The sequence below is a fragment of the Schistocerca nitens genome, chromosome 1 (genome assembly GCF_023898315.1).
Source record: "Schistocerca nitens isolate TAMUIC-IGC-003100 chromosome 1, iqSchNite1.1, whole genome shotgun sequence".
NCBI classification, from domain to species: domain Eukaryota; kingdom Metazoa; phylum Arthropoda; class Insecta; order Orthoptera; family Acrididae; genus Schistocerca; species Schistocerca nitens.
This window is the reverse complement of record NC_064614.1, coordinates 637973895-637991512: the sequence shown is the minus strand read 5'-3', so window position 1 is coordinate 637991512 and position 17618 is coordinate 637973895. Positions and strand designations below refer to the sequence as shown.

At 39.4% G+C, this 17618-nt stretch overlaps 1 protein-coding gene across 1 annotated transcript in view; it reads right to left on the bottom strand.

The window, feature by feature from the left end:
• The window catches only part of LOC126258046 (retinoid-inducible serine carboxypeptidase-like), a 109689-nt gene that overhangs the window by 30849 nt on the left and 61222 nt on the right, over positions 1-17618 (bottom strand). The window contains exon 6 of the mRNA XM_049955610.1: positions 16889-17059. Within this exon, the coding sequence (XP_049811567.1) occupies positions 16889-17059 (171 nt within the window). The remainder of the gene's footprint in view (positions 1-16888; positions 17060-17618) is intronic.

Genomic DNA, 17618 nt, shown 5'->3' with positions numbered 1-17618 from the left:
GTAAAGACATTGAGACTGTTTTGGCACTTTTACATTAAAATTTTGCTGGGTTTCTGTGTCAATATGTAACTGTGGACAGAACATGGATACACTTCTACACTCCAGAGGCTAAAGAACAATCAAAATAGTGGTGTTTTGAAGGATATTGGGCTGTGAAGAAGGCAAATATGGTGAAATGGGCCAGCAAGGTGATGGCCACGGTGTTTTGGGATGCGTGTGCAGCCATCTATGATGATCACCTGAAAAAGGGACAAACAATAACTGGGGAATATTGTGTGTCATTATTGGGGAATATTGTGTGTCATTATTGCACTGGTTGAGTGAAGAAATTGCAGAAAAAGTCCTCTTTCGGAAAAAAAGGGTCTCTTCCATCAAGACAATGAGCAGTTGTCCCCCCCCCCCCCCCACTGCTTTTCCTCTCTGCAGTTTTGATCTCCAAAATTATGGAAATAAAGTTCAAATTATTGCAACATCAACTGCATTAACTGTTTTTTTTATTGTCAAATTAGAAAAAATGGCTAGACGGGTGATGGTACACATCAAATGAGGTCATCGCCCGAATAGATGCATACTTTACAGACCTTCACAAATATTACTTTCTGGATGGCTTAAAAAATTGGAGCAGTGTTTTGAAAATTGTATAGAGTTAAAAGCTGATTATGTCAAAAAATGAAAAAAAAAAGAAAATTCCCAAAAAACTGTTTTTTTTTTTTTTTTAAGGATGTATTGCAAGGTACTCACATTTTTAGTGTTCGTTCTTTGTACCTGTCTGCTAATCACTTTCCAAATTTCTTTGATAGTTTTCAGAAAATAAAGTATCATGAAAACAGTTTTAAAATGGCAAGTAATTCTAGAAAATTACAAGCGGGTGCAGAGTGCATTCTGACCAGGAAAAGGTGTCCATCTACAGGTTGGCCATGCCTGCTGCCAATATGTCTGATGTTGTCCTTGAGTCCACAATCAGAACCAGCAAACCATGAAAAGTTGAATAAGGCAGAACAGAAAAGGAAGGGCCATCCACCAAGGAAAAAAGGAAAAGTAACGGAAACACTGACTTTCTTGACTATGGGCAGAAACAGCTGAAAGATACAACATTCCTCTTCTTAAGTTCATGCATAGCCGTAATCAATGAACCTGTATTCACAGTTGTACTTCTAAGTGAAATACTGGTAATGATGAATGCACATTTTGATCTTATATCACATAAATTATTATACTTATAAGTCATGCTAAAGCAATGTACTAAGCATTAATCTGAACAAATTATTATATTGAAACATTTTTGTAGTCATAATGGAACCCTAGCCAACTGTGGTCTATTGGAAATGAGAATGATAGAAAAAATATATTTAAGCAAGGGGGAGAGTAAAATGCTGTTCATCACTTTTCTCTTCCCCCAGGACCTGACTGTTGGCATAATAGTTTCATTCTGTTTTTTGCTGCTGTAAGTAAAGTACCATTTCAAATTTTCTTTGGTTACTAGTTATTTTCTAATTTCCTCCTCTTTTTGTCGGCCCAGTAGCAGACTAACTGCTGAAATGAACAATCCACCGTTTAAAGAAGAGAGTACATTCTAGTAATAAAAAATATGAGGCTATTTTAATTCTATTCATTGTGTTTTCAGATCACCTGATTTGTTTCTGATGAGCATTTTTCAAAATCTCACATTTTATGGTAAGCTTGCTCTGACTAACTAACCTGTTCTAAGGAGAGGCTCTTCAAATCTACGACAGTTTTAAACCGAATTAAAGAAAACATTTGAATACCATACATTACAATATAGGGAGCTCTCTGATTAGGCTACAACAGCACTGCTTGTATATAATGAGTATGGTGGCAAGGCAATACAGAACACAGATATTTATGTCCTTCGCATGAAAGTTAATGAGGTAGCTCATAGAACAGCTCACCCAATACCAAATCATTGTTTTGCAAATTTTTGAAACTTGAACATATGTTTCTCTCAGGTCAGCAAAATAATTATTCATTAATCAACCACATTAGTTTTGGCATTCTCGTATGTTGGTGTTAAGTAATTTGGTAGATGTGAATCCTGTAAAACTTAACTGCAATAGATAACAAAAAATCATCAGACAGTATATGTTTCATTGCATTTTAATGACTTGAGAGTGTTTTTGAGTTGTAAGAGTAGTTTTACTGCTAGTCCAGTGAAGCCTATAAAGCTTGCAATTAAAATTTATGAAATTATTTATTAATTTTGGGTTTTTAAAGTATCTTCCATTTTACTGAGTTAGTGTATTAATTTCATATGAGGCCCCCACAATATAGTTGCCTCACAATCCACATAGCTGCAGTGGAAACAAATTGTACTGAACTTAAAAGCTTCTTTGCTGTATTTAAAGATGGTCTTCATGTTCTCTTCTCGAGAGTAGAGATATAATGTTCCAGGAAATATAATAGTCAAAATTTGAATAATCTTTTTTATACATAACATCAACACACTTTGCAACTGTCAGTATAATACATCAGATTTATCAAATGAATACCATGAACAGATATGGTGTGCTTCCAATCTGTCTTCTAAATCATGTCACTTCTGTAAATAATATAACTATTAGCTAGCAGTCAATTCCAGATATACATTAAATTCATGATATTATGGAGGGAGTCCCTCACAAAATGCTTATTCTTTAGGAGCTGAATCACTATTTACAATTGTTAAATTGATTCAAATGTTTTTTGAAGGTACCATGAAATCATTTAAAAATACAAATAATAAAATTGTATAACCCAAAGATAAATCTATGCTATTTTCAAATAAACTTGTGGGATGAAATTTTTTCTGGTGATTGAGGTGGCTCAAATTAAATGTACTGAAAATAGTTATTGTTTTTATTTGGTTATTTTAATTTATCAAGTTTAATTGAAACACTGACTGCATTCAGCATACCGACAAACTTTGGCATTTTGCATTGTTTCAAACAGCATGCTTCCTCTAATGTGCAATGTGAGTAAAGGGATATGATGAGTCATGTGTAAATTCCAACAATTGAGGTGTGTAAAGTACTTCAACCCAACAAATACCCACAAATCCCTTTACATCACTATGATTATCACAGCATCACATCCTCTAATTAACGAAATAGGTAAATTTAATGTGAATGCATACATACACAGCTAGTCATTAAAATTGCAATGCCATGATGCTTAGCAAATAAAAGAATTTTAATATTGTGTATATATAATGTAATAGGAAGAATACATCATAAGATTTATAGGTGATTTGGTGACACATGGAGACAAAATTTATGACATAGAATCGCCACCTCTGGCGGAAACAATGGCTCTAATCCGACTTAGTATCGAGTCAGACTGATCTCAGATGACACATACGGGTGTGAAATTTCATGCTGCTACAACTCTGTGGCCAAGTTCATCGAGTATAGCGGCTGCTAAGTGGTACCCTGCCTGAAAGATAATGCTATGGGAAAGATACTGCACAGCCACTGGCCTTCACATATCAGAAATGTAGTAGCTGCTGTCAAAATTACTGGCCGTACACATACAGTGTACCCTATGGTACCCCATACCATCATTCCAGGTGCTTGCCCATATGAAAATGACGAATGCATCTGTGCAATGTTTGTTCACCTAATAACCTCCATACGTGGGTATGTCCATTGTGATGCTATATACAGTACAGGGACAGATCTGAAAAGCCACTGGGTGCACCTCTGTTGGCAAACCCCTCTCCACTGCCATGTTGAAGGGGGCCACAACAACGGTCACCATTCTGACAGTCTGTGGTGCTCCAGACATCATTGCATTGTTTCTGTGCATAGTTACCTTACTGCAAACAAGCCAGTCCCCTGGTTCATGGTACACAATGTGGCTGTACAGTCCTGCACAGCGGAACCAACAATGTGTTGTCCACTTAGGAGATAGTCGTATGGGGTCTCTGAGATCCTGTACAGCACTGAATATGGTCCTCTTGAACCCATAAGTTTCTGTACTCACTTGACAGTCATGGGATTCAGACCAAGTGAACACAGATATTGCAAAATGATAAACTGCAGGCTTGATCATGATTCTGCCACTGTTGAATGATAAGAGGTGCTAGTGAACAGTTTGCATCTTACAAGATGCATAACATTACTTTCTCACAAACAATCAATATTCAAATATGGTTTTTGGATGAGAAACCCGCTGTGTAATCTTCACTTATACGACAAAATGTGGCCAATCACATGGAAGTATATAGCGACCCACTGTTTAAGAACTGGTAGAATCCAAACAGTCTGATAAAAAAAAAAAAAAAATATTATATGGTTTTTACATCTTTAGACAATGCCTATCTTGGCTACAAGTTTCTTATGTTTTGTTTACTAGTTTAGGAAAACAGATGCTTCTGATGGACTAAAGATCAGAACCAGTCATAAAATGAAGAAAAAAGTTTGACAAAAATTGTTTTCAGATCCATGAGTTCTTACTCCTATGTACTTCATGCAGTTTTGCTGAAAGGTTTATCATTTGCATATCAAAGTATGTAGTATGATTCATGTCAATCTGATGTATGTTGCCTTCATGGCATTGCAATTTTAATGGCCAGTCATGTGTTTTAAGTATTTGGTATTAACACTATGCCATCCGGTGACACCTCAGCGGTGTAGTGCGCAAAATAGTGATTAATGGGCAGTGACACCACAGTGGTGTATTGTGCATAGTATTGCTCAGTGGCTGGCGACGCCCCAGTGGTGTCGCGATCACAGTATTGCGCAGTGGCCGGCGGCAGCCCTTTAGTATCTTTTGCATTCTGTTGGTGTTTTGTTCAGGTAACAATAAGTTACAAATGTCAACAAGTTTTTTTTTTTGTTTTATAAGTACTTGTGCCCTTTCATCATGGCAGACAAAAGAGACGATACAATTATTTATGAATGCATGGACGTCTTGTATTACGTTCTGGATGACTTGGCTGACTGGGAAGAAGACATTGGATATCAAAAAAAATGATAGTGAAGCAGAATCATTGAAAGATAGTGAAATATTTCCAAGAATAATTCAGTGAACGCTACAGTTTCCAATTGATTTTGATGACTCAGATGGAGAAAACAGTGCACAGTGGTCAGACTTTGATTTACCGAGGACCAATAATAAATCTGAAGGATCTCTAGGTCCAAACATATTTCCCAAAGATACACAGAGTGTCGAGGATATCATAGAATTATATATTGGGAACGATCTATTTGAATATATTAGCAATGAAACCAACAAGTACTACAGTCAAAATTGCAATTGAAGGAAACTGGATAAAAAAATTCCAAATTTGTCGACGTTATGGTTTGGGCTTGCTATCCGTATGGGAATGGTAAAAAAATCAACGAATCCATTGATAGACACACCGATATTTTGCAAAATGATGTCCTGCAACCGATTCAGATGAATATTATCATTTTTACATTTTTCTGAAAACAACAATTAACCGTATAATGCCAACCGACTTTTCAAAGTTCAATTTGTAATTATTTTTCCAAAAAGTTTAAAGAAACTTTTAATCTAAGTCAAAACATCTCAATAGATGAATGAATATTGTGGTGTGGATGGTCAAATTGTAGAGTTTACATCTGTCAAAAGTTATGAAATATGGCATACTCATTCAGATGCTATGTGATTTGAGTACAGGATGCATTTCCTCATCCAAGATATATTAAAGCACTGAACAGCCTTTAGCAAAAACAGTGATGGAACTATTGACACCTTCTTATGGAAAGTGGCATCACCTCTACATGGATAATTATTATAACAATGTAGAACTTGCAGAGAAGTTACTTGAAAAGAAAATTCAACTTTGTGGAATGATACGGCAAAATATAGGATTTACAGAAAAATTAAAGTGCACAAAAGTCAATGTGTTTGAAGCTTGTCATCAATGGAAAGGTGAAGTAGTTGCACAGTTATGGAGAGCTTTGAAAACTAAAATTATATGAATAATCTCTACAATACATAAAGCCACTTTGACTGAGACTCGATGAAAATGTAGAAAAACCAATTACACAATAAAAAAACATGAAAGTGTATTAGGCTACAGCAAATATGTGAAAGGAGTGGATCAGGCAGACCAATATTTGAGTAATTACCCTACGTACAGAAAAACTATAAAATGGTCAAAAAAGATTTGCATGTACCTCTTTAATTTCATATTATTTAATGCATTCCATACATGGCAATATTTCAATACAGAACACAAGAGTCTCTGATTTCACAATTTTTTATTGAAAGTATCTGATTCATGAATAAAAGAAAAACTTTGAGGTTGCCACTACATCACGTTTGTCTCATCATGATCCACTTGACAGACTTTCCAGACACATAAGCCAAAAAAAGAGACTTGATGTGGAAGTCTTGTGGAGTTGCAGTACACCTTAGAGACTGTTTTGCTGCATATCATATGAAAGAGAAATACTAAGTACCAAAGACAATGCAAATAAACAGTTATATGAAACAAACAAATTTTTTATTTATTTGCATACATATATCTTTGAAATTTCATGAAAGTAGGGGGAACAGGGTTGTGAACTTATGAGAACTAATGATGAGATTAATAAAACTTAACCATCTATAATCTCCTGATAATGTCAAGAATGGCCAGCAACGAGCCAAGTAATCTGAATTAGCGCTGTCGGTACCAAGTGAAATTATTTGTAAGAGACGTGTGGGAAGCAGTAGTATACACTACTGTTAGAAGTATTTTTTCTGTATCATGGAAACTAACTTTAAATGTGAGTAAATGTGCAAGGTGTTGCCATAAAATTATGAAAATGATTCTGTCACAGATAAGTATGCATACGCCAAAGATGACAGACCAAACAATGGAAACTCCAGGTTGGAATAACAACAATATAAGGCATAGGCTAGATTGCTACTCACCATAAATATGTCCCACTGATTTGCAGACAGGTACAATGAAAAGACTGTTACACATGCAGCTATTAGCCAAAGCCTTCCTCAGAAAAAAAGCATACACACATTCACACAAGCAAGCACATGTCATGCACACTCAGCTGCCACCAGCAGCAGCTCTGGCTGGAATGCAACTGTCACACAAATAGCAATCTGGAGTGGGGCAGGGAGGAGGAAGGTTGGCAGGGTATGGGTGAGGGAAGAGAAGAGTGCTGTCTAGCAGTGAATGATGTGGGACTAGAGACTGGATGGTGCAGTGTCATGAGGTGGGGCATGGAAGAGGAGAGAGAGAGAGAGAGAGAGAGAGAGAGAGAGAGAGAGAGAGAGAGAGAGAGAGAGAAAAGGAGAATAAAAAAGAAGCAGAACAGAAAAGGAGGAGGGCAGGAAAGGGGAGGAGTGGAAAAGGAGGAGAAAGGTAAAGGAGAGGAGTGGAAAAGGAGGGGAGCAGGGAAGGGGAAAAGATGAACAGGTATATTGACACAGGGCAGCACACAAAGAGGATGAGGACGTGTAAGAGGGAAGGAGGTTATAGGATGAGGGGGTGGAGGGTATGAGAGCAGTAGGTTACTCTATGTTATAATTTTGGAAGTAGAGAATGTATTGTAAGGATAATTCCCATCTGTACACTTCATAAATGCTGATGTTGGAGGGGAGAATCCAGATCGCCCAGGTCGTGAAGCAGCACAGTTTGGTGGTAGCTGCTCATCCTGGTGGATAGCTGGTTGGTAGTCATATCAATACAAAAAGCTGTGCAATGGCCGCAGCAGAGTTGATACACAACATGGCTGCTTGCACAGGTGGTCCAGCCTTTAACTGGGTAAGACATGCCTGTGACAGGACTGGAAGTATTCAGTGGGTGGATTGGACAGATCTTGCACCTAGATCTTTCAAGGGATATGATCCCTGTGGCAAGAAGTTGGGATTGGGTGTGGTGTAGCTATGGACTAGAATGTTGTGGAGTTTGGGTGGGTGACGGATACCACTTTAGGAGGGGTAGGAAGGATCTTGGGTAGGGTGTCACTCATTTCAGGGCATGATGATAGATAATCAAAGTGCAGATGAAGGATTTGGTCCAATTTTTCCAGTGCAGGGTGGTATTGGGTGGAGGTGGGGGGGGGGGGGGGAGGGAATCTTTTGTAGCTGGCTCTTCAGGTGTGGTGGGAGGATTGGGGATGTGTGGCAAAATGGCACAGGAAATCTGTTTGTGGACTAGGTCTGAGGATAGGAAAGCTGTATGCAATGGTAGCTGTCAAAATGTTGGTGCAGTTTGTGGTTAGTGAGTTTAATGTGGAAAGAGGTGTGGATGGAGCCATCAGAGAGGAGGAGACCAAACTCTTTGAGGAGGACCAGATGAAATGGATGGGAGAGGTTTTGAGGTTGTGAAGGAATGAGACTAGGGTGTCTTGGCCTAGAGTCCAGAGCATAAAGATGTCATCAATGAACCTGAACCAGGCCAGGAGTTTGGGGTTCTGGAAGGTTAGGAAGGTTATCTCTAGATGACCCATAAACAGGATGGCACAGGACAGTGCCACACAGGCACTCATGGCTGTGCTGCAGATTTGTTTGTTTACTTTCCCTTGAAAGGAGAAGTAGTTATGTGTTAAGATAAATTAGTTAGGTGAGTGAGGAGTGAGGTAGTGTGTTTTATATCTGAAGGACACTGGGAAAGTTAGTGTTCAATAGTGGTAAGACAATGGGCATGGGGAGGCTGGTGTACAGGAAGGTGGCATCAACAGTGACAATTAGGGATCCAGGGGGTAAAGGGTGGGGTGGTGGAGAGCCAGAAACTGGTTGGTTTGTTTGATGTGGAAGGCTAGGTTATGGAAAATTGGTTGGAGGTATTGGTCAGTGATGGCCAAAATCCTTTCTGTGGGGACACCATAACCAGCTACAATGGGGCATCCAGGGATGTTGGGTTTATGAATTTTGGAGAGCATGTAGAATGTGGGTGTGCAGGGCCTCACAGGGGTGAGGAGGGAAATGGATTCAGGGGAGAGGTTCTGGAAAAGTCCTAAGGCTTTCAGTAGGGATCTGGTAGTGACTGCCTTTGATCATGACAGTGGTGGGGCTGTCACTAATCGCGTAGGGATATGAGGGCGAGGCTTATTTTGAGATGATCAGCTTGTGGACTATGGATAGCAGTTCAACAATTTGCTCCTCTGAATTAACATATGTTGCTTCTAGCTACTGTCTGTAATAAACTCAAATAGGAAAGAGAATATGAACACTTATTTCTTTCAACAATAGTGAAAGAACTAGCTGCTAGTCAAAAACAACAGAGTAATTAATTGCTAAATCACAGAATACACAGAGTGTCTACATCGCAACATGGAATAAGTGTGAGGCAGCGCACCAAGCAACAGGTGCATACACTACTTGACATTCAGTAGTGATCAGCTGACTGCACATGTGAAGCACAGAATATCATGTAGTTGCCACACTAGCCCCCCACCGAGAAGCAGAGTATCATCAGCATCCACCAGACATCTAATAATCTTGAAGGAAAATGTACATGATGACCAGACCATGTTTGGCATATTGACCGTGACACGGTTAAGGCAGGAGGCAGCCAGTTTTTCTTAGATGACAGTGGAGGTGGGTGACAGCTAGGGAGTAGTGAGTGAATCTTCTAACATAAATGCTGCTTAATGCAGTTGATAGAAATTGGTGCCATTTCCCAATTATCAAAATGCCCAACATCTTGTCATGATGGATCAGAACATAGTGGCAGCTGGTATAAGGAGGCATAAGTGCTTGTCTGATGCCACCTCTGCTCAACATGATGTGAGTGCTGTTAGACAACTCCTTGTGCACAAATGTTGGTTATGAGCCATGGCATGATGCTGGCTGAGGTCAAATTTGCAAAATGTACTCACTCAGCTGCACTATGAAATCTGTCAGATGTGAATTATCTGCCATCAAGGCATGTGTGTTGACAAATTCCCCTGCCAGCCACAATCTCTCAATGTATACTGTTTGTGCTGGCATCACATCAAGATCTGGCTTGTGCGGTGTGCACAGGTCATGTAAAACAAATGGTAAGGCTGCAGTCCACTTGGAGTCATAGCACATGAACACCATTTTAAGAGATCTGGGCCATCCCTACAACATATGACTGCTTGCTGGTTTGTAGCTTGGGGTAGACTGGTGGGCTCCAGCAGAAAACCTTCTGACATGTGTGAATAGCTGCAAATTGGACTGGTGCCCTTGGTTGGTAGTAATGTGTAGTGGACAACCATAATGCACAATCCACTGAGATATGAATGCCACTACTAGTGTCTCTGTGGAGGTGTTGTCCACTGGGATCACTTCTGGCCAATGTGTAAATCTATCTTTGATTGTTACCAAATAGTGTTGCTCCTCTGATGGTACAGGGATCCCACAACATCAATGTTGTCTCTGGAAAGTTCCCGATGGGCATGTGGACTTGGTGTGAAACTTTACTACATTCACAGCCAAGGCACAAGCAAATCCATTGCCAGCAACCTCTGTAGTTTGAGCCATATATAACAGGCAGAAACAATTTTAGTGGTTACTGTGACTCCTGGGTGAGAAAGGGCATGAAGGCCATGAAAAATGCACTTGCAGAGTTCTGCTGGCACATATGGGTGAGTCAATCCAGTGGCAGTTTCACAGTATAACTGCATATTTGTTCCTGGCATGTTTACGAGTTTGAGTTGATGGCCCAGCTCAGTATTTTGAGTAGGTCGTGGAGCTACTGAACAAACTCTTGCACACTGGACGGGTATAGGAGATCAACAGTTTCTGTGACAGCACTGACTCTTGACAAGCAGTCAGCTAAAACATTATTCAACATTGAGACTTGCTGGATATCCATTGAAAATTGTGCTACAAATTCAAGTTGGTTGAACTGTCTCGGCAAGCACTCGTCAGTGCTCTGGCAGAAGGCCTATGTGAAGGGCTTATGGTCTGTATATATTGTAAATACCCTTGCTTCCAGTTGAGCACAGAAATATCTCACTGCCACATAGATGGCACACATCATTGTTGTTGTGCAGGCATTAGCTTGCGTAAGAACAAGGTAAGGGGTTATCATGTCTCATTATATATTGTTGAAGCACAACACCAACAGCTGTCTGGCTAGCATCTACTGCTATTGCCAGGTATGCATGTGCCACTGGACGAATGAGGACTGCAACATTGGCAATGCTCTTTTTGGCAGCTTTGAACATGTCAGTCATCACCGATGTCCAAGGCATGACTGCTTTGCCTTTTGCTTTTGGACCAGCTTATGTAACTGTGAGTGGCTCCTGTTGTTTAGCTGCCCATGGCAGGTGGCAGCGATAAAAGTTGAGCATGCTAAGACTAATATGCATTTTGTTTGCTGTTACTGGATGCAGAATATTTAATATGACCCTGATCTACTCTGGTAAGGGGCGTGATCCCTCTGACGAAATTCGATGACCCAAGAAAGCTATTTCAGGTCGCCCAAACACACACTTAGAAACATTCAGGATGATATCATGGGCAGCCAGGCACTCAAAGACTTACTTGAGACGATGCTTGTGTTCCTTTGGTGTTTCCTAGAATGTGAGGATATTGTCTAAGTAAACAAAACAGATCAGTAAACCATGTAGCACCAAGACTATAAATCACTGCCACTTTTGTGCAGTGTTCCACAGGCCAAAGCCATAAATAAACTTTCAAATAGGCCAAAAGATGTTATAATGTTCATTTTAGGAATGTCTTATTTGGCAACAGGAATCTGTGTGTATGCCTTGGCACAATCAAGCATGCTGAACACTTATTTTCCACTTAAGGCATGGCTGTAGTCTTTCAAATGTGGCACAGGGTAACGGTCTGGGACGGTCCTTGTATTTAAGGCATGGTAATCACCACATGATCACCATGCACTGCTCTTTTTGGTATGACATGGAACGATAGTGACTACACACTGTTCGATGTCTTCAGTCAGCATGGTATCAAATTCCATTGTCACAATGGTGTATTTACCTGGGACCAGCCATCTCGGCCTACATGACATCAGGAGGCCTGCTATGGTGCTGAGATGATGGACAGTATCATGGCATACCTGTTGCAGGCCTGGGAGGCCTCGTGAGTGAGGGAAACTGGTTGAGAAGTTTCATGTACACTCCTTCTGCTACCTGGATGCCCTTGGCACTGTAGCTGGATGCATGGCATCAGAACCCACCTGTAGACAGCTCAATAATTGTGTTGAGCAAGCAGGCACTGGCAACGTTTGAGAGCAGGTGGTTGTGTGCTAAGAGATCTGACCTAATTATTGGCTCTGCCATGTCCACAACAACGAATTTTCATACTAAAATCCCAGATCAAGCTTCACATGTTGCATGTTGTTCAACTGAATGGTAGAGTAGTGCTTATGCATTTTGCCTCTTGGCAAAAATACTCAAGTCTGATCCTGTGTTGACAACAAATTTGCACCCCGGATTGTGGTCAATCATAAACAGGCAGGAAGAGGAATGCTCAGATGTGTCGACTTCTGCCTGGTGCTTAAGGTTCACATATTCACATGGCACATTACACTTACGTGTTTAGTCACCAAACCACTGATTATACAAGCATATATTAGCTGCTTGTGAGTAGTCACAATGAGGAGTGATCTCTGCCGATATCTATCTTTAACACAACAGTTAGTGAGAAGTTCACTTAGTTGTTTGCTTAGGGAATCAACTTTTGTCAACAGTAATCATTTAGTTGCTGTTCCAGTGCATGTGTGTGTGCACGCGAAGGCGTGCGCGCGCACACACGCACACACACACAAACACACACACACACACACACACATCGCAAATGCAACTCATACACACATGATCACAATCTGGCAGCTGAAGCCAGTCTGGATCCAGCTGCCAGAGACTGTGTCATGCATATGTGAGCTGTGTGTGTGTGTGTGTGTGTGTGTGTGTGTGTGTGTGTGTGTGTGTGTGTGTGTGTGTGTGTGTGTGTGTGTTGTTTATTTTTGAGAAAGGTGTTGTTGGCCAAAAGCTTATTTTGTGACAGTCTTTTTGTTGTCCCTATCTGTGACTCATCATTTCTGCTTTATGGTGAGTAGCAACTGTCCTTTTCATAATAATGGTACATTCCAACCTGGATTTCCATTATTTAACTTATACATTACACTTCCTCCACCCCATGAACCATGGACCTTCCAGTGGGTGGGGAAGCTCATGTGCCTCAATAGACCAATAGCCATGGAGGAATGTCTGTTGAGAGGCCAGACAAACGTAGTTGCAGTGGCAACAGTCTGGATGATTGACTGGTCTGACCATGTAACATCAACCAAAATGGCCTTGCTGTGCTGGTACTGTGAATGGCTGAAAGTAGAGGGAAACTACAGCTGTCATTTTTCCCAAGGGCATGCAGCTTTACTGTATGGTTAAATGATGATGGCACCCTCTTGGGTAAAATATTCCGAAGGTAAAGTAGTTCCCCATTCAGATCTCCAGGCAGGGAATACTCAGGAGAAACAAAACTGATGTTCTATGAATCAGAACTTGGAATGTCAGATCCTTTAATCAGGCAGATAGGTTAGAAAATTTAATAAAGGAAATGGATAGGTTAAAGTTAGATATAGTGGGAATAAGTGAAGTTTGGTGGCAGGAGGAACAATACTACTGGTCAGGTGAATACAGGGTTATAAATACAAAATCAAATAGGGGTAATGCAGGATTAGGTTTAATAATGAATAAAAATGTAGGAATTTGGATAAACTACCATAAACAGCATAGTGAATGAATTATTGTAGCCAAGATAGACAAAAAAAATGGCTCTGAGCACTATGGGACTCAACTGCTGAGGTCATTAGTCCCCTAGAACTTAGAACTAGTTAAACCTAACTAACCTAAGGACATCACACACATCCATGCCCGAGGCAGGATTCGAACCTGCGACCGTAGCGGTCTCGCGGTTCCAGACTGCAGCGCCAGAACCGCGCGGCCACTTCGGCCGGCAGATAGACATGAAACCCACATAGTACCACAGTAGTACAAGTTTATATGCCAACTAGCTCTGCAGATGATGAAGAGATTGAAGAAATGTATGATGGGACAAAAAATTATTCAGCTAGTTAAGGGAGATGAAAATTTAATAGTCATGGGGGACTGGAACTCAATTGTAGGAAAAGGAAGAGAAGAAAAGTAGTAGGTGAATATCGACTGGGCATAAGGAATGAAAGAGGAAGCCAGCTGGTAGAATTTTGCACAGAGCATAACTTAATCATAACTTGGTTCAAGAATCATAAAAGAAGGTTGTATACATGGAAGAAGCCTGGAGGTACTGAAAGGTTTCAGATAGATTATATAATGGTAAGAAAGAGGTTTAGGAACTAGGTTTTAAACTGTAAGACATTTCCAGGGGCAGATGAGGATTCTGACCACAATTTATTGGTTATGAACTGTAGATTAAAACTGAAGAAACTGCATAAATGTAGGAATTTAAGGAGATGGGACCTGGATAAATTGAAAGAAACAGAGCTTGTAGAGTGTTTCAGAGAGAGCATTTGGAAACAGTTGACAAGAACAGGGGAAAGAAATACAATAGAAGAAGAATGGGTAGCTTTGAGAGATGAAGTAGTGAATTCAGCATATAATCAAGTCAGTAAAAAGATGAGGGCTAGTGGAAATCCTTGGGTAACAGAGAAAATATTGGATTTAATTGATGAAAGAAGAAAATATAAAAATGCAGTAAATGAAGAAGGTGAAAAATAATACAAATGTTTCAAAAATGAGATCAACAGGAAGCCCAAAATAGCTAAGTAGGGATGGCTGGAGGATAAATATAAGGATTTAGAAGCATATATCACTAGGGGTAAGGTAGATATTGCCTACAGAAAATTAAAGAAACCTTTTGAGAAAAGGTATGAATATCAAGAGCTCAGATGAAAAACCAGTCCTAAGCAAAGAAGGGAAAGTGGAAAGGTGGAAGGAGTATATAGAGGGTCTATACAAGGGCGATGCACTTGACGGCAATATTGTGGAAATGTAAAATGACGTAGATGAACATGAAATGGGAGATATGATACTGCTTGAAGAGTTGGACAGAGCACTGGAAGACCTAAGTCAAAACAATGCCCCAGGAGTAGTAGACAACATTCCGTTAGAATTACTGACAGCATTGGGAGAGCTAGCCATGACAAAATTCTTCCATCTGGTGAGCAAGATGTATGAGATAGCCGAAATAGCTGCAGACTTCAAGAAGAATATAATAATTCTAATCCCAAAGAAAGGAGGTATTGACAGGTGTGAAAATTACTAAACCATCAGTTTAATGCATCATGGTTGCAAAATACTATCACAAATTCTTTACAAACGAATGGAAAAGCTGGCAGAAGCTGACCTCAGGGAAGATCAGTTTGGATTCTGTAGAAATGTTGGAACACACGAGGCAATACTGACCCTATGACTTATCTTACAAGATAGGTTAAGGAAAGGCAAACTTATGTTCCTAGCATTTGTAGACTTAGAAAAAGCTTTTGACAATGTTGACTGGAATACTCTCTGGAGCAGAAGGCTATTTGCAATTTGTACAGAAACCAGATAGCAGTTAAAAAAGTGAGGGGCATGAAACGGAAGCAGTATTGAGAAGGGAGTGAGACAGGGTTGTAGCCTAGCCCTGATGTTATTCAATCTGTTTATTGAGCAAACAGTAAAGGAAACAAAAGAAAAAAATTGAGTAGAAATTGCAATCCATGGAGAAGAAATAAAAGCTCTGAGGTTTTCCGAAGACATTGTAATTCTGTCAGAGATGGCAAAGGACCTGGAAGAGCAGATGAATGGAATGGACACTATATTGAAGGGAGGATACAAGATGAACATCAACAAAAGCAAAGCAAGGATAATGGAATGTAGTCAAATTAAATCAGGTGATGCAGGGGGAATTAGATTAGAAAATAAAGCACTTGATGCAGTAAATGAGTTTTGCAATTTGGGGAGCAAAATAACTGATGATGGTTGAAGTAGAGTGGAGATAAAATGTAGACTGGCTATGGCAAGGAAAGCATTTCTGAAGAAGAGAAATTTGTTAACATTGAGTATAGATTTAAGTGTCAGGAAGTCTTTTCTGAAAGTATTTGTGTGGAGTGTAGCCATGTATGGAAGTGAAACATCGACGATAAACAGTGTAGATAAGAAGAGAATAGAAGCTTTTGAACTGTGGTGCTACAGAAGAATGCTAAAGATTATATGGGGAGATCACGTATCTAGTGAGGAGGTACTGAATAGAACTGGAGAGAAGAGGAATTTGTGGCACAACTTGATTAGCAGAAGGGATCAGTTGATAGGACCCATTCTCAGGCAACAAGGGATCACCAATTTAGTATTGGAGGAAGCGTGGACAGTAAAAATCGTGGAGGGGATTGGTTTATGGGACACATTCTGATGCAGCAAGGGATCACCAATTTAGTATTGGAGGGAAGTGTGGACAGTAAAAATCATAGAGGGAGACCAAGAGATGAATATACTAAGCAGATTCAGAAGGATGTAGGTTGCAGTAGTTATTCAGAGATGAAGACGCTTGCACAGGATAGGGTAGCAGGGAGAGCTTGAATTCTATGTTTCTCCAGATCTGAATTTGATCTTAATAATGAATAATTTTATGAACTTCATAGATTTTGCTAATAGTGCACATTTCAGTAAACTTCAATAACTGCATAAAAAACCTGGAAAGATAAATCAATCAATTGAAAAATTATTTTGAACTTTAATAAATTCTATCGAAAAATAGCAAGCTTTTTATCATAATTGTGTTTTGAAAGTTAACTTAAAAGGAGGAGGGCAAGAAAGGTGTTCCATTCCAATCATACATTGAAATACTCAGTCAAAATAACTAGAACAGCACTACAGTTGTAAGTTAATTTAACTGCAGTTATTTTTATTTCAAATATTGGTGATGAAACTAATACATCTAAGTTCAAAACAAGAGAAAATCATCAATAAGTACAATTAATTGCTAAATGTACAATAATACATACCGACATCTGTTACTGGCTTCATGAAATCTTCATTTAGAGCACTAAAAACATTAGAACCCTGAGAATCCCAGTAAACATCAGAAGGAATGACATCTCCCAAGGTGTTTTTCACATAGCCATTCATCAGTTCATTTAGCTCTGCATCACTTACACGATTCAATCCTCTGAACTCTGTCACAAAAATAAAAACCACATTACTGTTATAGGTGAGGAAAATTCAAAATCATATTTAGTGCTACTTTAGGCTGGAGGATCTTTCAAGTTCACTGCATAACTTAAATGTGCATCTTTAGTGGTTAATAATTTCAGCCTCAGTTATCATTTCAAAAAGGATAGAACAACATATGGCAGCTTTGATAGATAATTTATTTCGAGATCCAACTTCTTACTACAAAATAGATGTGAGTTGCATAAGAAATGGTTTGTCAGACCATGATGGTCATCTAGCAGTAACCCCAGGAATCCTAAAAAAGGAACAGTACAGTTTCACCTTATCTTACATATTCTCTCAGAGAGAATTTAAGGGATTAATAGTGCAAAGATGCTAAGCTAGGGAACAGAGTATATAAAAAATTTAATTCTTTTCTAAAAATATTGATGCTACACTGAGAATCCTGTTTCCTTAGAATGGATAAGGTTTAATTGTGGTGGAAGCTAAGAGAAATAATGATTAACACATGGGTTAAAAATATTTTATGTCAGGTAGAAAGCGCTTTCTTTAGTGCTGGGG